A 23,634-nucleotide genomic window follows, 5' to 3' on the forward strand; every position below is an offset into this window, starting at 1 on the left:
TATGAGTCGACAGTGTGACGTGGCGGTGAAAAAAGCCAATGCTGTCTTGGGATGCATTAGGCGAGGTATATCTAGTAGGGATAAGGAGGTCCTGCTTCCGTTGTACAAGGCGCTGGTGAGACCTCATTTGGAGTACTGTGTGCAGTTCTGGTCTCCCATGTTTAAAAAAGATGAACTCAAACTGGAACGGGTGCAGAGAAGGGCCACTAGGATGATCAGAGGAATGGAAAACCTGTCGTATGAAAGGAGACTAGAGGAGCTTGGGTTGTTTAGTCTGACCAAGCGAAGGCTGAGGGGGGATATGATTGCTATCTTTAAATATATTAGAGGGATTAATACAAGGGAGGGAGATGAATTATTCCAGCTTAGTACTAACGTGGATACGAGAACGAATGGATATAAACTGGCCGTGGGGAAGTTCAGGCTTGAAATTAGACGAAGGTTTCTGACCGTTAGAGGGGTGAAATATTGGAACGGCCTTCCGAGGGAAACGGTGGGGGCGAGGGACTTGTCTGGCTTTAAGATTAAGTTAGATAAGTTTATGGAGGGAATGGTTTAATGGTAAAACATAGTTGTCAAGGAAAACCAAGCAATGGTAGGTAAATAGCATAATGGCTAAAAGGGGTCAGGATGGAGACTCTTGCCTATATGCTCGGGGTCTTACTGATCGCCATATTTGGGGTCGGGAAGGAATTTTCCTCCAGGGCAGATTGGCTGAGCCTCTGGAGGTTTTTCGCCTTCCTCCGCAGCATGGGGCAGGGATCTCTAGCAGGAGGGTCTCTGCCGATTGAGGTCACTAATAACAGGATTGGGGACTTCAGCAGCAGAGTCCAGGGAAGGGGCGGGGATGGTTTTATGGCCTGCAGCGTGCAGGGGGTCAGACCAGATGATCATAATGGTCCCTTCTGACCTTAAAGTCTATGAGTCTATGAGTCTATGAGAACTCCTGGGTTCTCTCCCTGGCTCTGGGAGGGGAGTGGGATCTAGTGGTTAGAGCAGGGGGGCTGGGAGCCAGGACTCCTGGGTTCTCTCCCCGGCTCTGGGAGGGGAGTGGGGATGGGTGGGTCAGAGCAGGGGGGCTGGGAGCCTGAACGCCTGGGTCCTGTCCCTAGTAAGGGATGGGGGGTGTCCTACTCACCCGTCCAGCCGGGGGGGCAGAGGCAGGAGTACGTCCCCACCCCGTCCTGGCAAGCCCCCCCGTTCCGGCAGTGGTGCTCCACGCAGTCGTCGGGGTTCACCTCACACAGCTGCCCCGTGTACCCTGGGGGGGGACAGAGAGAGACGCCCCCGGGGGGGGGGGGTAATTCAGCCGCAGTCGCTCCCCTCCACAGCGGGCAGCCATGTTGGGAGCCACGGTTCCAGGGCGGAGGGGGCTGGGGAGGTTGGCTATCCTGGAGACTGGCCTCCGGTGGTGCCTGCTGACCCCCCCACACCGAGTCCCCCCCATTCCCAGTCACCCCCAGGAACGGGTCTGGTTCTAATTAGCCCCGTCCCATAACGGCCCCGTTGAACATAACAGCTGGTGGGAGGAACCAAGAACATGGCGGCCATATTGGATTGGTCTGTCTAGGGGAAGGGGCCTCTGGGCCGTTCTGAGTGTGATCTCTTCTCTCACTGACAGGGCCAGGCCAGAGAGAGTCAGTTCCCGCCAACACCCACCTGCCCCAGGGCCCAACTTCAGAGACTCGTTAGGAAGGTCTGGGAAGGAGCAGAGCTGGGAAACGCAGCCGCATCGTTAGGGAGACGGGAGCTGTGTGCTCAGGGCTTGGGGGGTCAGCAAAGACTTGTCTATTGCTAGGGCTTCGATTCAAAGACCAAACCAGGGATATTAACATTTAGGGAGACACTGGCGGGAAATAGTGTCATTGTCTCTAGGTCTCTTTGAAGGTTGTGGTGACCTGGATCTGAACTGTTTCATGGATAAATGACCCTGTGCTAATTGCCAGGATGTTTAAAAGAAGCAGAGTTAAGTCTATTGTTTTCTCAGGCCAAGCAGCTGCTGGAAATGTGTAAGAACCCTGGGACATGATCCTGCTTCATCTCAGATCTGCTTTGGGTTTCAAGAGGGGGAAACCTTAAGCCACAAGGATTGAGATCCCCAGTCACTGACTGGAGCCACCCTGAATATGGACATGGGACTATAACCTCTGGACTATTTCTAAAAGGACTTTTGGCAACTACAAGCTCATCTCTGCTGTGTCTGAACCTCAAGAATTGAATTCAAGTCTGTCTGTATATTGATCTTTTAACCAACACTCTCTCCCTTTTCTTTTTTAATAAATTTTAGTTTAGTTAATAAGAATTGGCTATAACGTGTATTTTGGGTAAGATCTGAGTTATCATTGGACCTGGGTATGTAGCTGATCCTTTGGGGTTGGAAGAACCTTTTCTTGTATCTGATGAGATCAGATTCTCAGTAATCACCATCGTATCTGACGTGTGCGTCTGGACGGAGGCCGGACGCTGGGTACTTTAAGGGAACTGCGTTGTTTGGACGTCTGAGTAACCAGGGAGGTTCTATAGAAGCTGTTTTGGGCTGGTTGGTAAATCTCAGCCCTGGAGGATCCACCAGCGTTGGGGGTTTGTCTGCCCCGGTCTGTTTGCAGTTCACCCTGATTGAATGACCTCAGCACCGTCACAGCCTCGATGGGGCGGCCATATTGGATTGGTTCTGTCTAGTGGAAGGCATCTCAATGTGGCGGCCATATTGGATTGGCCCTGTCCGGGGGATGAGAAATCGATGGGGCGGCCCTACTGGGACAGTCCAGTCTACAGGAACGGGCCAGGGCCTGGCAGCCATATTGGGCACCAGCGGACGATACGTCACCTCGGCGGCCATATTGAATGTCGGCCCCACGTGCAGCAAGGCGCCCCCGGCCCAGCCCCAGCCCCCGCCCCTGCCGCGGCGCAGCCCCCACCTGGCGGGCACAGGCAGCCGTGGAAGCCGCCGGGCAGGGGCCGGCAGGTCCCGCCGTGCAGACACAGCCCGGCGGAGCAGGGCCCGGCGCGGTGCTGGCACTGGGGGCCAGAGAAGCCGGGGGGGCAGAGGCAGCGGAAGGAGCCCAGGCTGTTGAGACAGGTGCCCCCGTTGGCGCAGGGCCCGGGGTCCCGGTAGCACTCGTTGACGTCATGCTGGCAGGTGTGGCCGTCGAAGCCGGGCAGGCACTGGCACACGATGTGCGGGTAGGTGAGCAGGCAGGTGCCCCCGTTGGCGCAGGGGTTGGTGGGGCAGAAATCCATCAGCTGGCAGTTCTTCCCTGGACGGGACCCCTCATCAGAGCCACGGAGAGAACCCAGGAGTCCTGGCTCCCGCCCCCCTCCCAGACCCGGGGAGAGAACCCAGGAGTCCTGGCTCCCAGCCCCCCACCCCCCTGCTCTAACCACCAGCCCCCACTCCCCTCCCAGAGCTGGGATAGAACCCATGCGTCCGGGCACCTACCTGTCCATCCTTCCATGCACAGGCAGCGGTACTGGGCGCTGGACAGGCGCTGGCAGGTGCCGCGTTTCTGGCAGGGCGAGGGGAAGCAGGGGTCGCCCACGGCCCCCTGGCACTCGTCCCCGGTGAACCCTGGGGGGCAGGAGCAGGTGTAGGTGGGGGGCACCGAGGGGTGGAAGAGCCGGGGGAAGCAGGTGCCCCCATTCCGGCAGCGCCCAGGGCGGCACGGGTCCTGGAACTGGCACGACTCCCCCACAAAGCTGGGGGGGCAGCTGGGGAGAGAGAACCCAGGAGTCCAGTGAGGGGAGAGGGAGTTAAGCCCCCCATTTTCCCTCCCCCCAAAACCCCCCAATCAGCTCCCTCCCCCTGGGTTCCCCTCAACTCACAGGCAGGAGCGGCTCCCATCGGGGTGTGCCAGGCAGGTGCCCCCGTTCGTGCAGGGATCCCGGGCGCAGGTCAGACCTGGGTGGGGGGTGGACAGACGGACGGCGGGGGTCAGAACACCCTCAGACATGGAGACCCCATCTCCCCAGCCCTCCACCCCTACCCCAGAGCCCCGGCTGTACCTCGCCCAGGGGTCCTTATCCCGGGATAAGTCCCCGGTACAGACGCCCTTATCCCGGGATAAAGCAGCCAATCCCCCACAGGGACGGCTCCGCGCTGCCCCCCAGCCGGGGGATCTCCCAATGGGGACCGAACCAGCCGGCCCCACTATGGGCACAGAGAACCCAGGAGTCCTGCCAGGCACGGGGGCAGCTGCCCGGGGGGGGGGTCGAGCATTTCTGTTAATTGGTTTCCAGTTCTGGATGGGATGACATGATGGAATACTGGGTGTGACGTAGCCCAGGGGAGCTTGACAATGCGACAGAAAATCCATCGTGTCAGAGGATACAGCGTTCAAACGTGTCGCCTCGGCTGGGTTCGGATTTCATACACTGCACCCCCCGGGCCGAGAGCACGGAACGGAGCTGAGTTCACGGGATTATTTTAATATAATAGGACACGGAATACGACAACATGAAAATAACCTTAACGTTCATAAATCTATTATACGCACGACTGAAATATTAGAGAGCGATTCGAATGTAAATATATTTGATAAGATATTTAATATGAACCATATTTGAAATCTAATTGTATATGTAAAATATATTACAATATTATAAACAGCAAATAGTATCGTCAATATTTTAATCTTCAACTTAATAGATACTTATAATATGAACACAATAGATCTTCTATTGAATCTTGATAGCTTGATCTGACTAGATCACATGAAATGTCAAATAGATAATTAATTTTAAGACTAGATTATTATATTGACCATTTTAATATATTATACTTATATAATAGCGATTCTATTTCATATTTATTAGAACATATATTAAGTATAATAGTATATATTCTTCAGTTTAGTGTGTGTATATATATATATATATAAAAATGAAATATTCAAACAATAGTTCTCATATTAGCATATGCCATTCCGTATAAGAATGGCAGTAATGAATGAGCAGTCTCTGTAACACCACCCCCTAGCGTACCCCTGGGGTTCTGTTTACTAGGGCACCATTCACTAGCGTTGCACCGAATAGCTAGTCCAGCGCAATGTGACACTGGCTCGTTCACGTGGCCGCTAGCAGTGGTGGTCACTAGGCCGTGTAAACGGAAGCGGAGTGACGCCCCCTGAGCACGCGGACACGACGCGATTTTACCTGGGCGAAAGGAGCGGTTGGAAACAGCCAGACGGGCCTTTCCCGGCCGCCATGACCCTGCCCCCCCATCCCATCCCCAGCATCTGCATTTCGAGGTCTCTGCGTTTCTGTCCCAAAGCCGGGGGACAGGGGAGCTTGAGCCGTCACGGACCTGCAGGCCCATTAGCGCATCGAATCTGACCTGCTTTATGGCCCAGGCCTGAGAACGTCCCCCGCTGCCCTGCCCCACACAGACACACACGGCCCCCAATACATCGCCAGCTCCTTGGGCACAGGGCTGGCTGCGAGCAGGCGCGGGGGATTTCGCAGCCAGGAACTCGCCTGGGAAACAGGACTTGGTGCCATTTCTTCTCCTGAAGCCACCCAAGGACTGGCCACTGCTGGGCCTCCTCCACACACACACTGGCGAAAGGCCCCTTTATCCTGGGACAAGGGCCCCACCCTCGGGACTGTCCCAGGAGAGCAGAACCGGGAGGCCACGTGAGGACAAGGCCAGTGTTTACCCGCTGGACACAATCCTTCGCCAGCGAGGTGCCACTCCCCCCCCAGACCGTGGTGCCAGCGTCCGTCACCCACCTGGGACCTCCTCAAAACCCAGAACCCCAGAAACGCCCAACGAGCTACCTCACAACCCTCCTGCTTTGCCACAGTGCCCGCAGGAGTCTCCTGCCGGTGCCCACTGCTGCCTTATGCCACCCGCCCAGGTGTTCCCAGGATCGCCCTCGTCTGAGCAGCCGGGAAAGGCACCCAGGTGCTCAGCGCATGGCCAGCGGCCCGGCTACAGGGGCGCAGGATCAGCCCGGACGTCCCGGGTTTCGGGCCCTCGAGGTGGCAGCTCTCAACATCCAACAGGGCGGGGGGGAGGGCAGGGGTACCATGACCCAGCATTAGACCCGCACTATAACAACTGAAGGAGGGCTGGCTCCCGCGACCCCCGGACTCACTCACTGGCCAAGTCACTCCTCAGTGCCTCGGTTTCCCCACCTGGACACTGGGGAGAATGAGCCCCACCTGTGTTATAAGGCGCTTGGAGCTGTACAAAGGAGGTTGGCTTCTTAATCCCTATTGCACAGATGGGGAAACAGAGGCATGGGGCGGGGAAAGGAACTTGGCCAAGGTCACCCAGCACAGCAGTGGCAGAGCTGGGGATGGAACCCAGGAGTCCTGGCACACTGGCCACTCCACTCCCCCTTAATTAAACAGCACTAATTACGCCCCCCCCTCGCTGCCCCTGGCGCCCGTTACCTGGCATTTGTTCTCCCCTCCCTTGCCCGCCTTGGCACCGGCTCCCTCTGCCCATTAATTAACCTCGGTTCCTTCATTGCCATTAATTCCCTCTTGCCTCCCCGTGCAATTAAATTCCCACCCGGCAATTCCTTCATTTGCATTCACTAATGGGCAATAATCGCAGGCGGGCGCACGGGCATCCCCCGCCCTGTCGCTACTGGGCACCGATTTCCCCCCCCCCGGCTAATGAACGGCGCCAGTTATCCCCCCCTGCAGCCTTTGAATTCTTTATTAATCCGCCCCCACTCTTCCCCAAGTCCCCCCGCATCCTGCCCCCCCAGTTCCTGTTGTTTTCCTGTTGTTCCCGATTCTGACTGTCCCGGCGGCATCCGGACCTCGGGGAGGGGTTCCGGGGCGGGGGCGCTGAGCGTGGGAATCAGTCGGGGGGGGGGGAACGATCACCCCCACTACACATGCGGTGCCAGCCGGGTGTACACACACACACACACACACGGTGCCCACCAGGTACACACAGACACACACACACGGTACCAGCCGGGGACACACACACACACACAGTGCCAGCCGGGTGTACACACACACACAAACACACACGGTGCCAGCCAGGTACACACACAGAGACACACACAGTGCCAGCCAGGTGTACACACACACAGACACACACACGATGCCAGCCAGGTGTACACACACACATAGTGCCAGCCGGGTACACACAGACACACACACACAGTGCCAGCCGGGTGTACACACACACAGACACACACACGATGCCAGCCAGGTGTACACACACACACGGTGCCAGGCGGGTGTACACACACAGAGACACACACAGTGCCAGCCAGGTGTACACACACACAGACACACACACGATGCCAGCCAGGTGTACACACACACACGGTGCCAGCCGGGTGTACACACACAGAGACACACACAGTGCCAGCCAGGTGTACACACACACAGACACACACACGATGCCAGCCAGGTGTACACACACACACACAGTGCCAGCCGGGTGTACACACACACAGACACACACACGATGCCAGCCAGGTGTACACACACACACGGTGCCAGCCGGGTGTACACACACAGACACACACACAGTGCCAGCCGGGTGTACACACACACAGACACACACACAGTGCCAGCCGGGTACACACAGACACAGAACCACACACACGGTGCCAGCGGGGTACACACAGACACACACACACGGTGCCAGCCGCGTACACACACACACACACGGTGCCAGCCATGCCCACCCCCAGGCAGCAGGTGCCCAGATAAGTCAGGGGGCTCCCGGGGGGGCCTCCCACTCCCCAGCCTGCTCCCCCCCGGGTTCCCCCCCCGTACCTCGGGCCAGCGGCAGCAGCAGCAGCAGCAGCGGCCCCATCGCTGAGCACGGAGCCCCCCAGCCCCGAGCCCGGCCCCCGCCCGGCCATTGTCCAGAGCTTCCTGACCCACAATGCAGGGAGGGACCCGGACCCGCCCCCTTCCTGCCCCCCAGCCCGGGAGCACCCTGCCCCCGCACGGACCCCTCCGCAGAGCGACCGGCGGGGCCAGAGCCGGCCGGGCTGCCCCCGTGCCCCAGGGCGGCGCTAGGGGTGGGGTCACCTGCCCAGACTGGGGCACTGCTGGGTTTGGGGGTCACCCCCCACAGGACATGAGCCAGGCGGTTCAGACACCTCTCGCTTTTATTTATAGATGTAAAAAAGCCCCCGGGGCAGGATCCGGCTGGGGGGATCCACAAAAGGGGGGGCCCTGTGGAGGGGAGCCCCCCCGGTCCCTCATCATGCCCCCCCAGTCTATAAATATCCACAGGGGAAGATAGTGCAGTACGGGGGTGGGGGGCAGGATCACCCCACGGGAATGGGGGCCAGGTCCTAGCACGGGGAGGGGTCACCCCAAGGAAGGGGGGGTCCAAGCGCTGTCCCCCAGCCCGCCTAGGCTGGGGGCGGGGCTAAGTGCTGCCTCATGTGGGAGGGGTGGTCACTAAGGGGCAGGGCCAGCCCTCACCCATGGGGAAGGGGCAGTGACTGAAGGGGCGGGGCTAGGCTCATCGGGGAGGAGGGGCTCTCTGAAAGGGGCGGGGTTAGTGCTGCTCAGGTGGGAGGAGCTATCCACAATGGGGCAGGATGAGCCTCAACATAAGCGGGGCTGTACCAATAGGGGCGGGGCTAGCCACATAGGGGCAGGGCTAGCCACATAGGGGCGGGGCCATTGCCAAAATGGCATATCAGGGGGCAAGGCGAGGCCCAGGTGGGCATGTCTGTCACCAAGGGGCATGTCTAGCCCCGGGCGGGCGTGGCTCTTGCCAAGGGGCGTGGCCAGCCCCGAGTGGGCGTGGCTATCTTGAGTGGGCGTGGCTTTGCCGAGGGGCGTAGCTAGCCCTCGCCCTGCTCCCCGAGGTAGAAGGTGCGGGGGCGCCGGGCAGAGCGCAGGGGGCCTCGGCCCGGGCGGGGCTGCACTGAGGGCGCCTGGGTGCGGTTGTCGGGCGCCGGAGGGCGGCGCAGGAAGGGCGGCACCGTGGAGCTCTTGATGTGAATCACCCGTGTGTCCATCACCTCGCAGTCGATCTGCATCATCACCTCGAAGCCCCGCGACGCGTTGTACAGGCTCTCTGGGGAGAGACGGGGGTCAGCCCGGTGCCGGGACACGGCTGGCTCTGGGGCAGGGCGGGTGATACGGGGACCCCTCGCCCGGCGCCGGGACGCGGCTGGCTCTGGTGCAGGGCAGGTGATACGGGGACCCGGCGCTGGGGAGAGGCTGGCTCTGGGGCGGGGCGAGTGATACGGGGACCCCTCGCCCGGTGCCGGGGCGCGGTGGGCTCTGGGACGGGGTGGGTGACACGGGGACCCCTCGCCCGGCACTGGGATGCGGCTGGCTCTGGGGTGGGGTGGGTGATACGGGGACCCGGCGCTGGGGCGGGGCTGGCTCTGGGGCGGGGCAGGTGATACGGGGACCCCTCGCCCGGCACTGGGATGCAGCTGGCTCTGGGGTGGGGTGGGTGATACGGGGACCCGGCGCTGGGGCGGGGCTGGCTCTGGGACGGGGCGGGTGATACGGGGACCCCTCGCCCAGCGCCGGGAGGCGGCTGGCTCTGGAGCGGGGCGTGGGGGCCAGTTATCGCGGTTCCGAAGCACAGGAAGCCAGGACCATACCATTCAGCGCCATGGCTGGCATCACCAGCGACATCTTGGGCCGGGTGGTTTTGTTGTGGCTGATGGCCGGGAGCAGCAGGTGATCCTGGGGCCAGGAGACAGACAGACCAGAATGAGAGACAGACACGCAGAGAGCGCCCCCACTGCCCCCGCCCCACTCCCTGCAGCACAGCCCCTAGCGCCGCCCTGGGGCCATGGGGAGCCCTGACTGCCCGGGGAGAGCCCCCTGCTGTCCCCCGCTCTGCCCCCTGCAGCACAGCCCCTGGCGCTGCCCTGGGGCAATGGGGAGCCCTGACTGCCCGGGGGGAGCCCCCGCGGCACAGCCCCCCAGCTCACCCTACGGAAGGAGACCACGTAGAACGTGTCCTCCCGCCGGTCGATGGCGTCCATGAAGTGGTGCTCCGTGCGGTCGGGGCGCTGGTAGACCTGCAGCTCGCTCAGCGAGTCCCTGAAAGCGGAGACGGGCGTCAGGGAACAGGGCCTGTCCCTGTGGGGGATGCCGGCCCCGATCCGGGTACAGGGCGAGGCTTGGCTGGCTTTGGGGGGACCGGGGGCCCCTTACCTCTCTGGGCGTTCGGGGGGGCTAGCTGGGACGTATCGCGATGGGCTGGGCACCTTCCTCGGGGGCGACTCCTGTGACCGAGATGGGGAAGAAGGTCAGTGGGGGGCACCGGGGAACCCCCGCAACAGCCCAGCAAAGGCTGCCGCTTGGCACCCCCAGAGGATTGTGGGTAAAACCACCCAGGATTCTGGGTAGCGGCCCGGGCAGCTCCCAGCCCCCCCTCCCTGCAGTCCAGACACGGACAGACTTGGCTCCTCCCCCAGTGGGTGGAGTCACCCTGGCTTGTCCCGCCCCTCCGGCCTCACCTGATTGGCGCGTGGCTTGCGGGACTGCAGGGGCTTCCTGCGGTTGATCTGGTGCCGACGCACCCAGCCGCTGAGCTCGTCCGCCAGCCTGGGGGGCAGAGCGGGAGAGGAAGGGTTAAAGTGGGACTCGGGGGCGGTGCCCAGGGGGATTGTGGGATAAGTTACCCACAATGCCTCACAGCCAGGGCTCCATTCATGTGTGCACAGAACTAAAGGGGCTGCTCCCCAGAGGAAGTCTGGGATACGTTACCCACAATTCCTCACTGCAGCAGCTCTGCTACTGCCCGTCCAAAGACAGTTTGCAGGGGCTTCTGGGAGATGTTACCCACAATCCCTTACACGGGGGGGGCCCTGCCCATTGGCATACGTTGGCAGCCCCCAGGGGATTGTGGGATACGTTATGCACAGTCCCCGCCGGAGGCCCTGGGGAACCCACCGGAGCGACTCCGTGCGGTTGAAGTGGCGGCAGTCAGACGCCAGGAACAGCTTGTCCAGGTCCCGCAGCATCAGGTCCTTCATGCCGGAGAGGGCGGCCGTGAGGTTCCTGGGGGAGCAGAGAGCAGCGTCACCGGCGGCTATGGGGAGCTGCGGGGGTGGGGGAGCCCCATGCCCTTACCTGAACCTGGTCTTGCCCACGCTGGTGGGGGCCAGCTCCTCCCGCAGCTCCCTCGGCTCCTCCTTCGGGGGCTGCTCCACCACACCCAGCAGGTGCCGGCGGCTCTGCCCGGCCCCCGCCCCTTGCCTGGGCGGCGCCGTCTCCACGGCCTTCTGCTCGCTGATGCTGGGGGGGAGGGAGGGGTCAGACAGGCAAGGCTGCTCCCAGGGAAGACTGGAACATGTTACCCACAATCCCCTGCAGGCAGGAGTGTGATACGGGGGCTACGAGAGCGGGTACCGGGGGATGCTGGGACACGTTACCCACAATCCCCTGCAGGTAGGCAGTGCAATACAGGGGCTCAGAGGGAGCTCCCGGGGGATGCTGGGACACGTTACCCACAATCCCCTGCAGGTAGGCAGTGCAATAAAGGGGCTCAGAGGGAGCTCCCGGGCGATGCTGGGACACGTTACCCACAATCCCCCGGGGCCTCACCTGACGGGCCCGAAGTTGAAGGCGATGAAGAGCAGCACGACCATGACGCAAACGACCTTCCGGTTCCCAGGGCTGAACTTCAGCTCCCTGCTCTGGAGACGAGGGGGGCAGAAGGGTGTCAGAATGGTACGGTCCGAGCGAAACCACCCTCCCAACAAGGGCTGCCCCCCCAATATCATAATGGTACATCCCAGCCAAAGGCAGCGCTCCCCCTCCAAACCAGGCAGCCATGGTGGTATGTCCCACCAACTTCCCACCCCATATCATAATGGTACATCCCAGCCAGAGCTCCACCCCTACAATGGTATGTCCTACTGACTCCCCTCCGCCAAAATTGCTATCATAAAGGAACATCCTACCAGAGAGACACACCCCCCCACACACTATAATGGAACCTCCTAGCAGGAAACAAAATTTTCCAGCTCCCCGCACTGTTACTATCATAATGAAACACCCCTCCCAAAGTTTGGTGCTCCCACCCTCTAGGGGTGTTAATGGAATATCCCAATGGGACGGCCTAAACTCCCCTTTTACAAGGAATATAATGGTACATCCCTAAAGGTTCTCAATCTCCCTCCCCCCAGAGATCATAATGGAGTCTCCCAGGATACACTGCTAATGGAATTCTCCAGAAAGCAATTCCCCCCCCCACACCATGGAGCTAATGGAACATCCCAGGAGGAGACTTCACAATCCCTTACTCTCACAGGGGCCATAGCGCCCGCCCCCACCCCACAGACAATGGAATGTCCCACAAGGGGGTTGCTCCCTTCCCCCTCCACATGGGCCACAATGGAACATCCCAGAAACAGACAATATGAACAGTCCCCCCCCCCCCCCCGAAAGGGATCATAATGGGACATCCCAGCAGAAAGCATCTACCATTATCACCTCTGAGGTAGGGGGGAAGGGATTTAGAATGTACCATTATGAACTCTACATGGGGAAGGGGGGAACAGCACCTTGCAGGGATGTACCATTATGGTCCTGTTCTGCCTGCTACTACATATATTACCATGACCCCTGGGGGGGTTATGGGATGTACCACCATGAATATTAACTGGGGGGAGCAGTTTACTGCTGAAATGTACCATTATGATGGGGGGAGGAAGATACTGTGCCTGCAAGAATGTACCATTATGACATGAGGAGTAGCTTGGTGTTAGAATGTACCATTATGATCCCTGCATGAGGGGGGGGTGCTTTGTGCTGGGATGGGGGAAAGAGCTGATTGCTGGGATGTACCATTATGTATCAAAATGGGGGGGATGCTTGGTGTTGGAATGTACCATTGTGACCCACCCGGCAGAGCGCAGCCCCCGTGGTGCCCTGCCCTGGCTCGCCTGCGGGGGGCGCTCACCTCGCCCAGGACGCAGTCCAGCCGGCGCCGCAGCAGGGTGTTCTCCCGCCGTAGCCGCTCGTTCTCAGCCAGCGCCTCCCGCAGGCGGCACTCCAGCCCCTGCAGGTACTCCTTCTTCTTGCGGCGCGACTGGCAGGCCGACTCCCGGTTCTTGATCATCCGCTGCTGCCGCTTCAGCACCTTCACCTGGGGCCGGGGCAGGCAGAAAGGGGGGGCTGTGGGGCAGGAGTGAGGGGCACGGGGGGGCTGGGCTAGCAGGGGCTCCGGGTCGGGCGTGAGGGGCACCGGCAGAGCTGAGGGGGTGGGGCTGGGCTAGCGGGGGCTGCGGGTCGGGAGTGAGGGGCACCGGCAGAGCTGGAGGGGCAGGACTGGGCTGGCAGGGGGCTGCAGGTCAGGAGTGAGGGGCACTGGCAGAGACGGGGTGGGCTGGGCTAGCAGGGGCTGCGGTTTGAGAGTGAGGGGCACCAGCAGAGCTGGAGGGGCAGGACTGGGCTGGCAGGGGCTGCGGGTCGGGCGTGAGGGGCACCGGCAGAGCTGGAGGGGCAGGACTGGGCTGGCAGGGGGCTGCAGGTCAGGAGTGAGGGGCACTGGCAGAGACGGGGTGGGCTGGGCTAGCAGGGGCTGCGGTTTGAGAGTGAGGGGCACCAGCAGAGCTGGAGGGGCAGGACTGGGCTGGCAGGGGCTGCGGGTCGGGCGTGAGGGGCACCGGCAGAGATGGAGGGGCAGGACTGGGCTGGCAGGGGGCTGCAGGTCAGGAGTGAGGGGCACTGGCAGAGATGGGGTGGGCAGGGCTGGGCTAGGCTAGCAGAGGCTGCGGGTCGGGAGTGAGGAGCACCGGCCGCACTCTGTTACTCACGTCAATCTCTGGGTTGCAGGGTCCGAGCTGGCTCGGGGCCGGGACGATGGTTTTGGCCTCGGGTTTGGGGGCGCTGGGGGGGAGCCTGGCCGGGGGGCCCTCCTTCCCCGGGGGCTGCACCTTGAGGAGCCCCGAGAGCGGGAGGTGCAGGAGGTCGCTCTGGGAGATGACGACAGACGGTGCTGGGACTGCGGGGAGGGATGTGGGTCAGTGTCCCACACACGCACCAGCCCCGAGTCCCACGCCCCCGCCCCAAGCCAGCCAATTCCTGCCCTGGGGCGCCCCCTAGAGGGGACCAGCCCTGTGCCCGTACCTGTGATGGCTGGCTTGAGGGGCTGCGGCTGGGCCCCCGGCACCGTCTGCAGTAGGATGGTGGGGCTGGGGGTGGCCGCGGGCTGCACCGGGACGGTGGCCACCACCACCGGCTTTGGCTGGATGGGTGGCTTCCGGCTCAGGATCGACTCAGCCTTGATGGGAGTCACTGGCTTCCCTGTGAGAGAGTGCAATGTACTTCCCCCAGCGCCCCCCGCAGAGACAGCCCCTCGCCCTGCGCCCCCAGTGCCCCCCGCAGAGCCAGCCCCTCGCCCCACGCCCCCAGCGCTCCCCCACAGAGCCAGCCCCTCGCCCCGCTCCCCCAGCTCCCCGTTAGCCGGGCCTGGAGTCGCCAGAGACCCTCCCCCACAGTCAGACCCTACCCTCCAGCACTGGTTACCTGGCGTTGTCTGTGTCTCCGGCGCTGGCAGAAGGTTGATCTGGACGGTGCCAACTGGGGGGGCCAGGACATCCCCAAACATGCAGGGTGGGGTCGGGGGGTGCTCGGCTTTCACTCCCATCACGTCGTCTGGGCTTGCGGCCTGGGGGGAGCCACAGCTGAGTGTGGGGGCCAGGGGGGCACAGAGCTGAGTGCGGGGGCTGGGGACGTCTCCCAGGCCAAGGGGGGGGGGCACGTACCTGTCTCGTGGGGTCGGGGGTCATGGAGAGGATGGAGGAGTCTGAGCTGTGGGAGGAAGCGGGGGACACGGGCTCGGACTTCACCTGGAGGTCTGCGCGGGGGATGGAAAGGGGTTAGAAAATAGTCCCTCACAGACATCCCTCCGCCCCCTACGTCCACCCGCCCCAGGGCAGCCCCATTGCACATGGATATCCCTCCGCCCCCTACGTCCACCCACCCCAGGGCAGCCCCATTGCACACAAATATCCCTCCGCCCCCTACGTCCACCCACCCCAGGGCAGCCCCATTGCACAAAAATATCCCTCCACCCCACCTCACCATCTGTCCCTAATGCTGGGAGGAGGCTGGGCTCACCCGGGAAGAGGCTGGTTGGCATCTGGTCCCACGGCGGCTCTGGGGGGCTGGTGTCCATGCCCAGGTCGAAACCGTCGTCAAACTGCAGGGGGAAGGGGGGAAATGAAGGGTGAAGTGGGGGGTAACCCGTGTATCTCTCCGGGGTCCAGTCCGGCAGCCCCCAGTGTACAGAGGGCCCTGCTCTGAGGGGGAGCTGGGGCCCTGCTGCCGGGCGGATGGGGAGTGGGGGTGCTATGCAGCAGGCGGGTCACTGGGGGCACCCCCCAGGCAGGGCAGGGTGAGGGAAGGACTCACCAATGCACTGGGCTCAAGGCAGGGGAAGAGGGCGGCGGGCTCCTCCCCATCGTCCAGGCAGCTGTAGAGAGCCGCATCTGGGGGCGGAAAGAAAGGGGGAGTCAGTCCCCTTCCTCCAGGCCCCTCCCCCTCCAGCCCCTCCCCACTCCTCCAGCCCCTCCCCCTCAGGCACCCAGCCCCTCCCACTGTTCCAGGCCCCTCCCCCTCCGGTACCCATCCCTTCCCACTCCCCCAGACTCCGCCCCCACATGCACCCACCCCTCCCCCGCAAGCCACTCCCTCTCCGGCACCCAGCCCTTCCCCCTCCTACAGGCCCCTCCCCCTCCGGTACCCATCCCCTCCCACTCCCCCAGACTCCGCCCCCTCATGCACCCACCCCTCCCCCGCAAGCTCCACCCCCTCTGGCACCCAGCCCCTTCCCCTCTGGAACCCACTCCTCCAGCCCCTCCCCCTCAGGCACCCAGCCCCTCCCCCTCAGGCACCCAGCCCCTCCCACTGTTCCAAGCCCCTCCCCCTCCGGTACCCATCCCCTCCCACTCCCCCAGACTCCGCCCCCTCATGCACCCACCCCTCCCCCGCAAGCCCCTCCCCCTCCGGCACCCAGCCCTTCCCCCTCCTACAGGCCCCGCCCCTCAGGCACCCAGCCCCTCCCCCTCCTGCAGGCCCCGCCCCCAACGAGTCTCCAGCCCTTCACCCCACCAAGCTCCTGCCAGTCAGACCCCCTGGCCCCGCCCCGCCGCTCCGCAGACCCCTCCCTAGCCCCGCCCACCCCAGTCCTCGCTGCTCAGCAGGTTGTCGGCCAGGAACCGGCCCGAGTCGTGGAGGAGCAGCAGCTCCGGGGCCAGCGCCGCCATCTTCCCCCGGCCCCGCCCCCTCCGGCTGCCATGACAACCGCCCCACCCAATCGCAGCGCCGAGTCAGCCCGCGCCAGCCAATCACAGCGCGCGGGAGGCGGGGCCCGAGCGAGATCAGCCAACGGGGAAGCGACTTCCGCTCCGATCTTCGGGAATGGGCGTGGCCGCGGCAGCATGGCGAGAGCGGCGCACGCGCGGAACGGGGATACTGGGGCGGCGCGCAGCACGGCGCATGCTCACAGGGCGGGAGCCTCTCCCTGCGCCTGCCTGAGTTATAGGAGCCTGAGACGCGTCTGCGTGAGTTTGGAGACAGCGACGCGCATGCGCGAAGCGGGGTGGACATGCGGCGTGTGGACAGCACTCCAAAGAGCGCATGCGTAGCTTTGAGACCCCCCCCTCCCCCAACTGCCCCCGCCAAGTCCGAGCTACGCGTGCGCAGCGGCGCACTGCCTCCTGGGACGTGTAGTTCCGGTCCCCCTTAAAGGGCCAGTAGCGACTCATGCTCCAGGCCGGCTCCCAGAGGGACTCAGCCACCCCCCACCTATAGGCCAGAGCCGGTGGGTGAGGTCACATCCTTCTGTGATGTCATCAACATTCCATATGCTGACATCACCACCCTCCCTCTGTGACATCACACTATGCCAACAGCACAAGCAGTGATGTCATAAGGCTGCATGACATCATCAGTTCACCCCCTCGAGGGAACATGCCCCTGCCCCATTCCCCGCCCCCCTGAGCCAGCCAATCCCTGTCCTGGGGCCGGATGGGAGCCGGCGCCCCCTAGAGGGGACAGGCCCCTGCCCCGCTGAGCCAGCCAGTCCCTGCCCTGGGGCCAGATGGGAACCGACGCCCCCTAGATGGGACAGGTCCTGTGCCCCACTCCCCGTCCCCCTGAGCCAGCCAGTCCCTGCCCTGGGGCCGAGTGGGAGCCGGCGCCCCCTAGAGGGGACAGGTCCTGTGCCCCATTCCCCGCCCCCCTGAGCCAGCCAGTCCCTGCCCTGGGGCCAGATGGGAACCAACACCCCCTAGATGGGACAGGCCCCTGCCCCATTCCCCATTCCCCATCCCCCTGAGCCAGCCAGTCCCTGCCCTGGGGCCAGATGGGAACCGACACCCCCTAGATGGGACAGGCCCCCGCCCCGCTGAGCCAGCCAGTCCCTGCCCTGGGGCCAGATGGGAACCGACGCCCCCTAGATGGGACAGGCCCCTGCCCCATTCCCCATCCCCCTGAGCCAGCCAGTCCCTGCCCTGGGGCCGGGTGGGAACCGATGCCCCCTAGAGGGGACAGGTCCCATGCCCCATTTCCCACCCCCCTGAGCCAGCCAGTCCCCCAGCAGCTCCAATCCAACAAGAACCCCTCACTTGGCGCTTTTGCACAGTGGCCTCTGAAACCTATTTATTCTGAATTCCTTTTTGGGTTACAGTGGGGTCGGGGGGGTCGGTGTCTCGGGTCCGTCCGCTGCCCACGACTCTGGGAGTTGCCAGATGAACCGTCATTCGCCCCTCGCCAACCCCACTGTGAGCCTCAGGAGGGCCGTCCCGGTGCCCCCCGTTCTGCTGGGACCTGGGGAGTGCACCCCAGGGGGACAGAGTCCAACGGAGCCACCACTGGCCGAGGGGTTACATCTTTCTTGTCACCTATGGGGGGAAGAAAGAGGGGTACCTAGAGAGTTACTTGGGGTGTTAACAGGCACCCCCAAAATCCACTGTACTCCCAACATTGTCCCTGACAGTCTCCCAGTGGGATGTGCTCTCCCAATATATTGGGGGGGGCCAGAAATCACTGATATATTGTGGGGTGTGCTAGGAGGTAGCACCTTGAAGCAGTGAAAGTTTTGGGGTGCACACAAAGAGCAGAACAGAGGAGTTTCAGGATGGTAGAACGGAGGTGATTTCCAGATATGGCAGGATATGAGGGACCTAGAGGGATTGCATTTTGCAAAGATGTGGAGTGATTTTGGGGTGCAGAATTGGGAACCCCAGAGATTAGGAGGCATTTTGTGGTGCAGGGAGACCAAAAATCAGGGTACACAAGAGTGGGAAACCCTAACAAAGATCTGGATGGTGTAGGTCAGTTTGAGGGTTTGGAACAAGAGACTCCCCCAAATGATGGAAAGATTTGGGGATACCGAATAGATGCAGAACAGGTCAGTGGGCCCCAGAAAGATGTTAAAGGATTCTGGGGTACAGCTTCAGTTTTGAGGTGTAGAAGAGGGAGAATCTCTACAAAGAGATCTGAAATTTGGGGGGAGGGGGGTAGAATCAGGAAGACACTTTATGAATATAGAGAATTTTGGAGGTTCGGAAAAGGGGGAATCTCTGCCCATAGATAGGAGACTTTGGGGGTGGACAAAGGGGCCCTCACAAAATCAGGGAGGGATTGGGAACAAAATGGGTGAAAACTGGGGTGCAGGACAAGGTGAAGGCCAAATTAGGGGTACAGAACAGCTACATATTGGAAGTGTAGATCAGGGAGTTTTGGGGGTGAGCTGTAGGGAGGTGGGGGAGATTGGGGGGGGACTCAGGGTCCAGCCAGTGGGGTGCACTCTCTTGTTTAGGTAGGGGTGCTACATAAACGGGTGCCCTGTGAGTGTATTATGGGTGAACTGGGGTGCTGGAAAAGGGGGTTCAGCATTAGAATGGGGGAGTTTGGGGTGCTGATAATGGTGTGATCCAGTGAGGGAATTCAGGACCATTTGGGGGCATGAACTGGGGACCCCAAGAGTTGGGGTGTACCGACAAGAGGGCATAGGAGTTAGGGGGTACAGGCATAGAGGGGCAGCTTCCTGGGGACGGAGGAGGGGATTTTAGGGTGCAGAACTGGGGATCCTTCGAGGGCAGACTGGGAAGCTTTGGGGTGCAGTTCACAGGGGTGGGGCACCCCACAGGGACTCAGATTGCTTCCAAGGGGGCTGCGTGGGGACAGGGGCCCACCAGCAAAGAAAGGGGGTGCACTTACCTAGGTCCTTGCGCCGGCTGGGGGGCAGGGGCGCCCCAGGGTCGTCCCGACGCAGAGCCGAGGCGATTTGCCGCCCCACATAGCGGCAAGCTGCTGGGAGAGAGACGGGGGCTCATTGAGGGGTGATCTGGGGGCGCAGTGCACCCCCTTTTCCATCCCCCCGGATCCCTACTCGCCAGCACCCCCCAGACCCTGCCTAGTGCCCCCCGGGCCCCCCTTCCCACCACCCCGCAGCTTTCCCGGGGCCCCCGGGCCCCCCACTCACCCCCAATGACCAGTCAGACCATGCCGGACCCAGCTGGGCGCTGACGTAAGCGGCATGGAAATAAAGCGGGAGGGGGAGGGGGAGGGAGAGCAGGGGATTCTGGGAAATGTAGTCTTCAATGCTGCCCCCTCTGCTAGCCCCCCCCCGACACCTGGGTTCATAACCCCCCCTCCCCCTCGCGAGTGTGGATCAAGGGGTGAACTAATGAATACTTAACCCTGTCTCTCCTGGATGCCTGGGTTCGCACCCCTCCCTCGCCCTGAATTAGGGGGTACAGAGCCCCCTAAAAAACTCCATCTTCCCTGGACACCTGGGTTCACACTCCTGAATTAGGGGTACGGTCTCCCCTCCCTTTACCCCATCTTTCCCTGGCCCCCGGGGGGGGTTCTCACTCCTGCTTCCCCTCCCCCTGGTCCCGCACAGGTGGGGTACGATCTACCCCCCAATCCCAGCACCCCAGGACCCACCCTCCCTATCCCCCCATTCCTGCCCTCCCCCACCCCTGAATCCCCCCCTCTTCCCCATCCCTCCCAACAGCCCCTTCTTCCCCATCCACATCTGCACCCCCTTTGCCCCCCTCAATCTTGGGGTGCGTCCCCGATCTCCCCAGCTGCAACCTAGCCCCCCCCACGCAGGGTCAGCCACCGGCAGCCATCTTGTTTGGCCAACCCCAGTGCCCAGGGGCAGAGGGATTTGGGGGGGAGACCCCCCCCCCAGCGCCCCCAATCGTTTGCTGCTTCTTAACACACTGATGGAGCCCGGGGTCCCAGCCCCCTTTCCCTTGTGGGGGGCAGGGAGGGTCTGGGCCTGGCCCCTCCCCACACGGCTCAGCCTGGCTAATCGAGGCAGGCTGCGGCCTAGCGGGGCCGCCCCCAGGAAGTGATGCAAAGACAAGGGGGGGCGGCGGGGGGAAGCCGGAGGAGCGGGGCCAGAGCGCAGCTGGATCCCCCCAGTCTGCGCCCCCCGCCTGGGGTGAGGGGGGGGCCAAGGGGGCACAGCTGGGCAGGGAGGAGCGAGGGAGCAGGGCAGAGACAGACAGCACAGCCCGAGCGGGGGAGGGAGCCAGGACTCCTGGGTTCTCTGTGTGGGGGCTGGGAGCCAGGACGCCTGGGTTCTCTTGAGGGGGGAGGGCTTGGAGCCAGGACTTCTGGGTTTTCTCGAGGGGAGGGGCTAGGAGCCCAGATGCCTGGATTCTTGGGGCGGGGGGTGGTCTAGCAGATTAGGGGAGGGGGCTGGGAGCCAGAACACCTGGGTTCTCCGGCTGGGGGTCTAGTGGTTTACTGGGCGGGGCTGGGAACCAGGACTCCTGGGTTCTCTTGAGGGGGGAGGGCTTGGAGCCAGGACTCCTGGGTTCTTTTAGGGGGGATCTACTGGGTTAGAGGGGGGGCTGGGAGCCCGGATGCCTGGGTTGTCGTGGGGGATGGGGGGGTGTCTAGCAGATTAGGGGAGGGGGCTGGGAGCCAGGATGCCTGAGTTTTCTTGGGCGGGGAGATGGGAGCCGGTCTCCTAGGTTCTTTGGGGGGAGTGGTCTAGTGGATTAGTGAGGGGACTGGGAGACAGGACGCCCAGGTTCTCTTGAGGGGGGAGGGCTGGGAGCCAGGACTCCTGGGTTCTCTTGGGGGCGGCTGGGAGCCAGAACACCTGGGTTCTTGGGGTGGGGGTCTAGTGGTTTACTGGGGGGGCTGGGAGCCAGGACTCCTGGGTTCTTTCTGATCCGTTTCCCCTGCCCTCTGGTTCACAGGAGCTGCCCGTCCCTGAACCCCCCAACCCTGCCTGGCTTCACCTCTTGGGGGTGCCAAGCCAGACCCCCGCACTCCCTGCTTGGCCAAGGGCAGATGGAGGCACCGGCAGTAGCCAATGGGAAGGCAGAGGGCAGCGGAGCAGCCAATGGGATGAGTGGTGCCAGCAGAGGCGCTGAGCCCCAGGGCGCGGGGCCAGAAGAGGACCAGAGAGAGAACCTGCAGGCGCCCAGTCAGCCAGCGGACGCCTGGGTGGCACCGGACGGCGCCTTCGCCAAGCAGATCCTGCAGCCGGGCGCGGGACTGGACAAGCCGACGCTGGGCGCCCTGTGCCAGGTCTTCCTGGAGGCGCCGCCGGGGGCACCCCTGGGGTACCCAGCCAACCGCTGGGCCCAGCTGGAGCTGGGGGAGGGGGACGGCGCCTGGGACGGCCTGGTGGACGCTTGCCTGGAGACCATGGGGCCGGGGGAGCGGGCCGAGCTGCGGGGCCCGGACGGGGCCGTCCTGGGGCTGCACCTGGCCTCCTTCACCCCGGCCCCGGAGCCCTGGCAGCTGGACCCAGCGGAGAAGTGGGCACTGGCCCTGCGGCACAAGGAGCGCGGCTCGGAGCGCTACCGGGCTGGCGAGGTGGGGGCGGCCGCCCGGCGCTATGCCCGGGCCCTGCAGCTGGCCATCGCCGCCGGCCCGGTGCCCCTGGACCCAGAGCACGCCCGCCTTCGGGCCGACCTGCACGCCAACCTGGCCGCCTGCCAGCTGCGGCTCACCCAGCCAGCCCACGCCGCCCGCAACTGCACCAAGGCGCTGGCGCTGTGGCCCCAACACGCCAAGGCCCGGTACCGCCGCGGCCTGGCCCGCGCCGCCATGAACGACCTGGAGGGGGCGGCCGAGGATTTCCGGGGGGTGCTGGTGGCTGAGCCGGGGAACACGGCCGCCCGCAGGGAGCTGGACAGGGTGGGGCAGCGGGCGCGGGAGCGGGACGCCCGCCTGGCTCGGGCCATGAGCAAGCTCTTCTCCTGAGCGCGGCAGGGACAGAGCCTGGACCCTGCATGTGGGGTGGGGCAGGGGGCCCTTCCCCTCTATGGGGCGCCGGCTCCCATCCGGCCCCAGGGCGGGGACTGGCTGGCTTGGGGGGGGAATGGGGCCCGGGCCCACAATAATTGTCAGTTTCGATAATAAAATTAATTTCTTAAAATACAAAGAAATCTTGTTGTTGAAACAAGAAAATCACGAAGTTGGGAGCAGGTCAAAGGTTGTGGTCCGGCCGTTCCGATTGGCTGCCGGTTGGACAGCGGGATGTGCCGGGGTCAGGGGGCAGCGCCCTGGGGTCAGAGGTCACTGGGAGTTGAGGCCTTTTCCTGCTTGCTCGCACCCAGGTCGAAGGCCTGAGGCCTCAGGTGCCATTTTGGGTCAAAGGTCATCAGTCCGGGCTAGTTGGCCAATCCCTGGTGGGGTTGGGTCAAAGGTCAAGTGTGGACGGAACCAAAGAAAAGTGGCACGTGTAGGGTCAAAGGTCACAGGAAGTGGCCAGGTCCATTGGTTGTGCTCTGGGTGGCCTGGGTCCAAGGGCAGGTGCTGAGGAGGGAGCCAATCAGGCTGTCAGGTCAGAGGTCATGGACACTGGCTGACACTCCAACTTCAGCTCCGTGGGAAGGTCACAGGCACCGTTACCGTGGCCGGGTCAGAGGGCAGAGGTCACGGAGGGATGCTGGCAGGCAGCAGGGCTCCATCTGCAGCCCCCAGCCGCTGCGCCGGTTAATGGGGCCTGTCCCAGGGCATGGGGGGCCCCGCGTGGGCCAGGCGGCGGGAGGTGCAGCAGGCCCCAAATCCACCTCGGAGCCCTTCACCCACGCCTGGGAGAGCGCCCCTCACTCCCGACCCGCAGCCCCGGCCAGCCTAGCCCTGCCGGTGCCCCTCACTCCCGACCCGCAGCCCCGGTCAGCCCAGCCCTGCCGGTGCCCCTCACTCCCGACCCGCAGCCCCGGTCAGCCCTGCCGGTGCCCCTCACTCCCCACCCGCAGCCCCGGTCAGCCCTGCCGGTGCCCCTCACTCCCGACCCGCAGCCCCTGCCAGCCCAGCCCTGGGCCCCCCCCAGCCCTGCCGATGCCCCTCACTCCCGACCCGCAGCCCCGGTCAGCCCTGCCCCCCCCAGCCCTGCCGGTGCCCCTCACTCCCGACCCGCAGCCCCGGTCAGCCCAGCCCTGCCGGTGCCCCTCACTCCCGACCCGCAGCCCCGGCCAGCCCAGCCCTGCCGGTGCCCCTCACTCCCGACCCGCAGCCCCGGTCAGCCCTGCCGGTGCCCCTCACTCCCGACCCGCAGCCCCTGCCAGCCCAGCCCTGGGCCCCCCCCAGCCCTGCCGATGCCCCTCACTCCCGACCCGCAGCCCCGGTCAGCCCTGCCCCCCCCAGCCCTGCCGGTGCCCCTCACTCCCGACCCGCAGCCCCTGCCAGCCCAGCCCTGGGCCCCCCCCCAGCCCTGCCGATGCC

General features: G+C 63.4%; 3 protein-coding genes across 6 annotated transcripts; 1 reads left to right on the forward strand and 2 right to left on the reverse strand.

Annotated features, from left to right (window-relative positions):
• Window positions 1-1,130: 1,130 nt before the first annotated feature.
• Window positions 1,131-7,937, reverse strand: LOC135974833 (neurogenic locus notch homolog protein 4-like). The gene is made up of 5 exons (XM_065563857.1): window positions 7,753-7,937; window positions 3,823-3,898; window positions 3,440-3,708; window positions 2,919-3,257; window positions 1,131-1,261 (listed from the first exon to the last, which is right to left on the reverse strand). The coding sequence occupies exons 1-5, from the start codon at window positions 7,790-7,792 to the stop codon at window positions 1,131-1,133; spliced, it is 855 nt and encodes a 284-aa protein (XP_065419929.1). The 5' UTR covers window positions 7,793-7,937.
• Window positions 7,938-8,075: 138 nt separating this feature from the next.
• LOC101948982 (cyclic AMP-dependent transcription factor ATF-6 beta) lies at window positions 8,076-16,260 on the reverse strand. Its single transcript, XM_065564007.1, has 16 exons — window positions 16,103-16,260; window positions 15,334-15,410; window positions 15,040-15,121; window positions 14,685-14,776; window positions 14,446-14,587; window positions 14,047-14,223; window positions 13,734-13,921; window positions 12,878-13,063; window positions 11,518-11,609; window positions 11,044-11,208; window positions 10,864-10,971; window positions 10,428-10,515; window positions 10,123-10,193; window positions 9,897-10,008; window positions 9,561-9,645; window positions 8,076-9,019 (listed from the first exon to the last, which is right to left on the reverse strand). The coding sequence occupies exons 1-16, from the start codon at window positions 16,185-16,187 to the stop codon at window positions 8,784-8,786; spliced, it is 1,986 nt and encodes a 661-aa protein (XP_065420079.1). The 5' UTR covers window positions 16,188-16,260; the 3' UTR covers window positions 8,076-8,783.
• Window positions 12,297-22,877, forward strand: LOC135974879 (FK506-binding protein-like). 4 transcript variants are annotated; one of them, XM_065564013.1, is made up of 2 exons: window positions 12,297-12,415; window positions 21,153-22,877. In XM_065564013.1, the coding sequence occupies exons 1-2, from the start codon at window positions 12,372-12,374 to the stop codon at window positions 22,165-22,167; spliced, it is 1,059 nt and encodes a 352-aa protein (XP_065420085.1). In that variant the 5' UTR covers window positions 12,297-12,371; the 3' UTR covers window positions 22,168-22,877. The 4 variants fall into 4 exon arrangements, with proteins under 4 accessions (XP_065420085.1, XP_065420087.1, XP_065420088.1 ...); XM_065564015.1 differs by lacking the exon at window positions 12,297-12,415 and adding an exon at window positions 16,352-16,484 and having other exon boundaries at window positions 21,153-22,874; XM_065564016.1 differs by lacking the exon at window positions 12,297-12,415 and adding an exon at window positions 19,630-19,746 and having other exon boundaries at window positions 21,153-22,874.
• Window positions 22,878-23,634: the final 757 nt, after the last annotated feature.

This window comes from Chrysemys picta, chromosome 12, assembly GCF_011386835.1.
Source record: "Chrysemys picta bellii isolate R12L10 chromosome 12, ASM1138683v2, whole genome shotgun sequence".
Taxonomy (NCBI): Eukaryota; Metazoa; Chordata; order Testudines; family Emydidae; genus Chrysemys; species Chrysemys picta.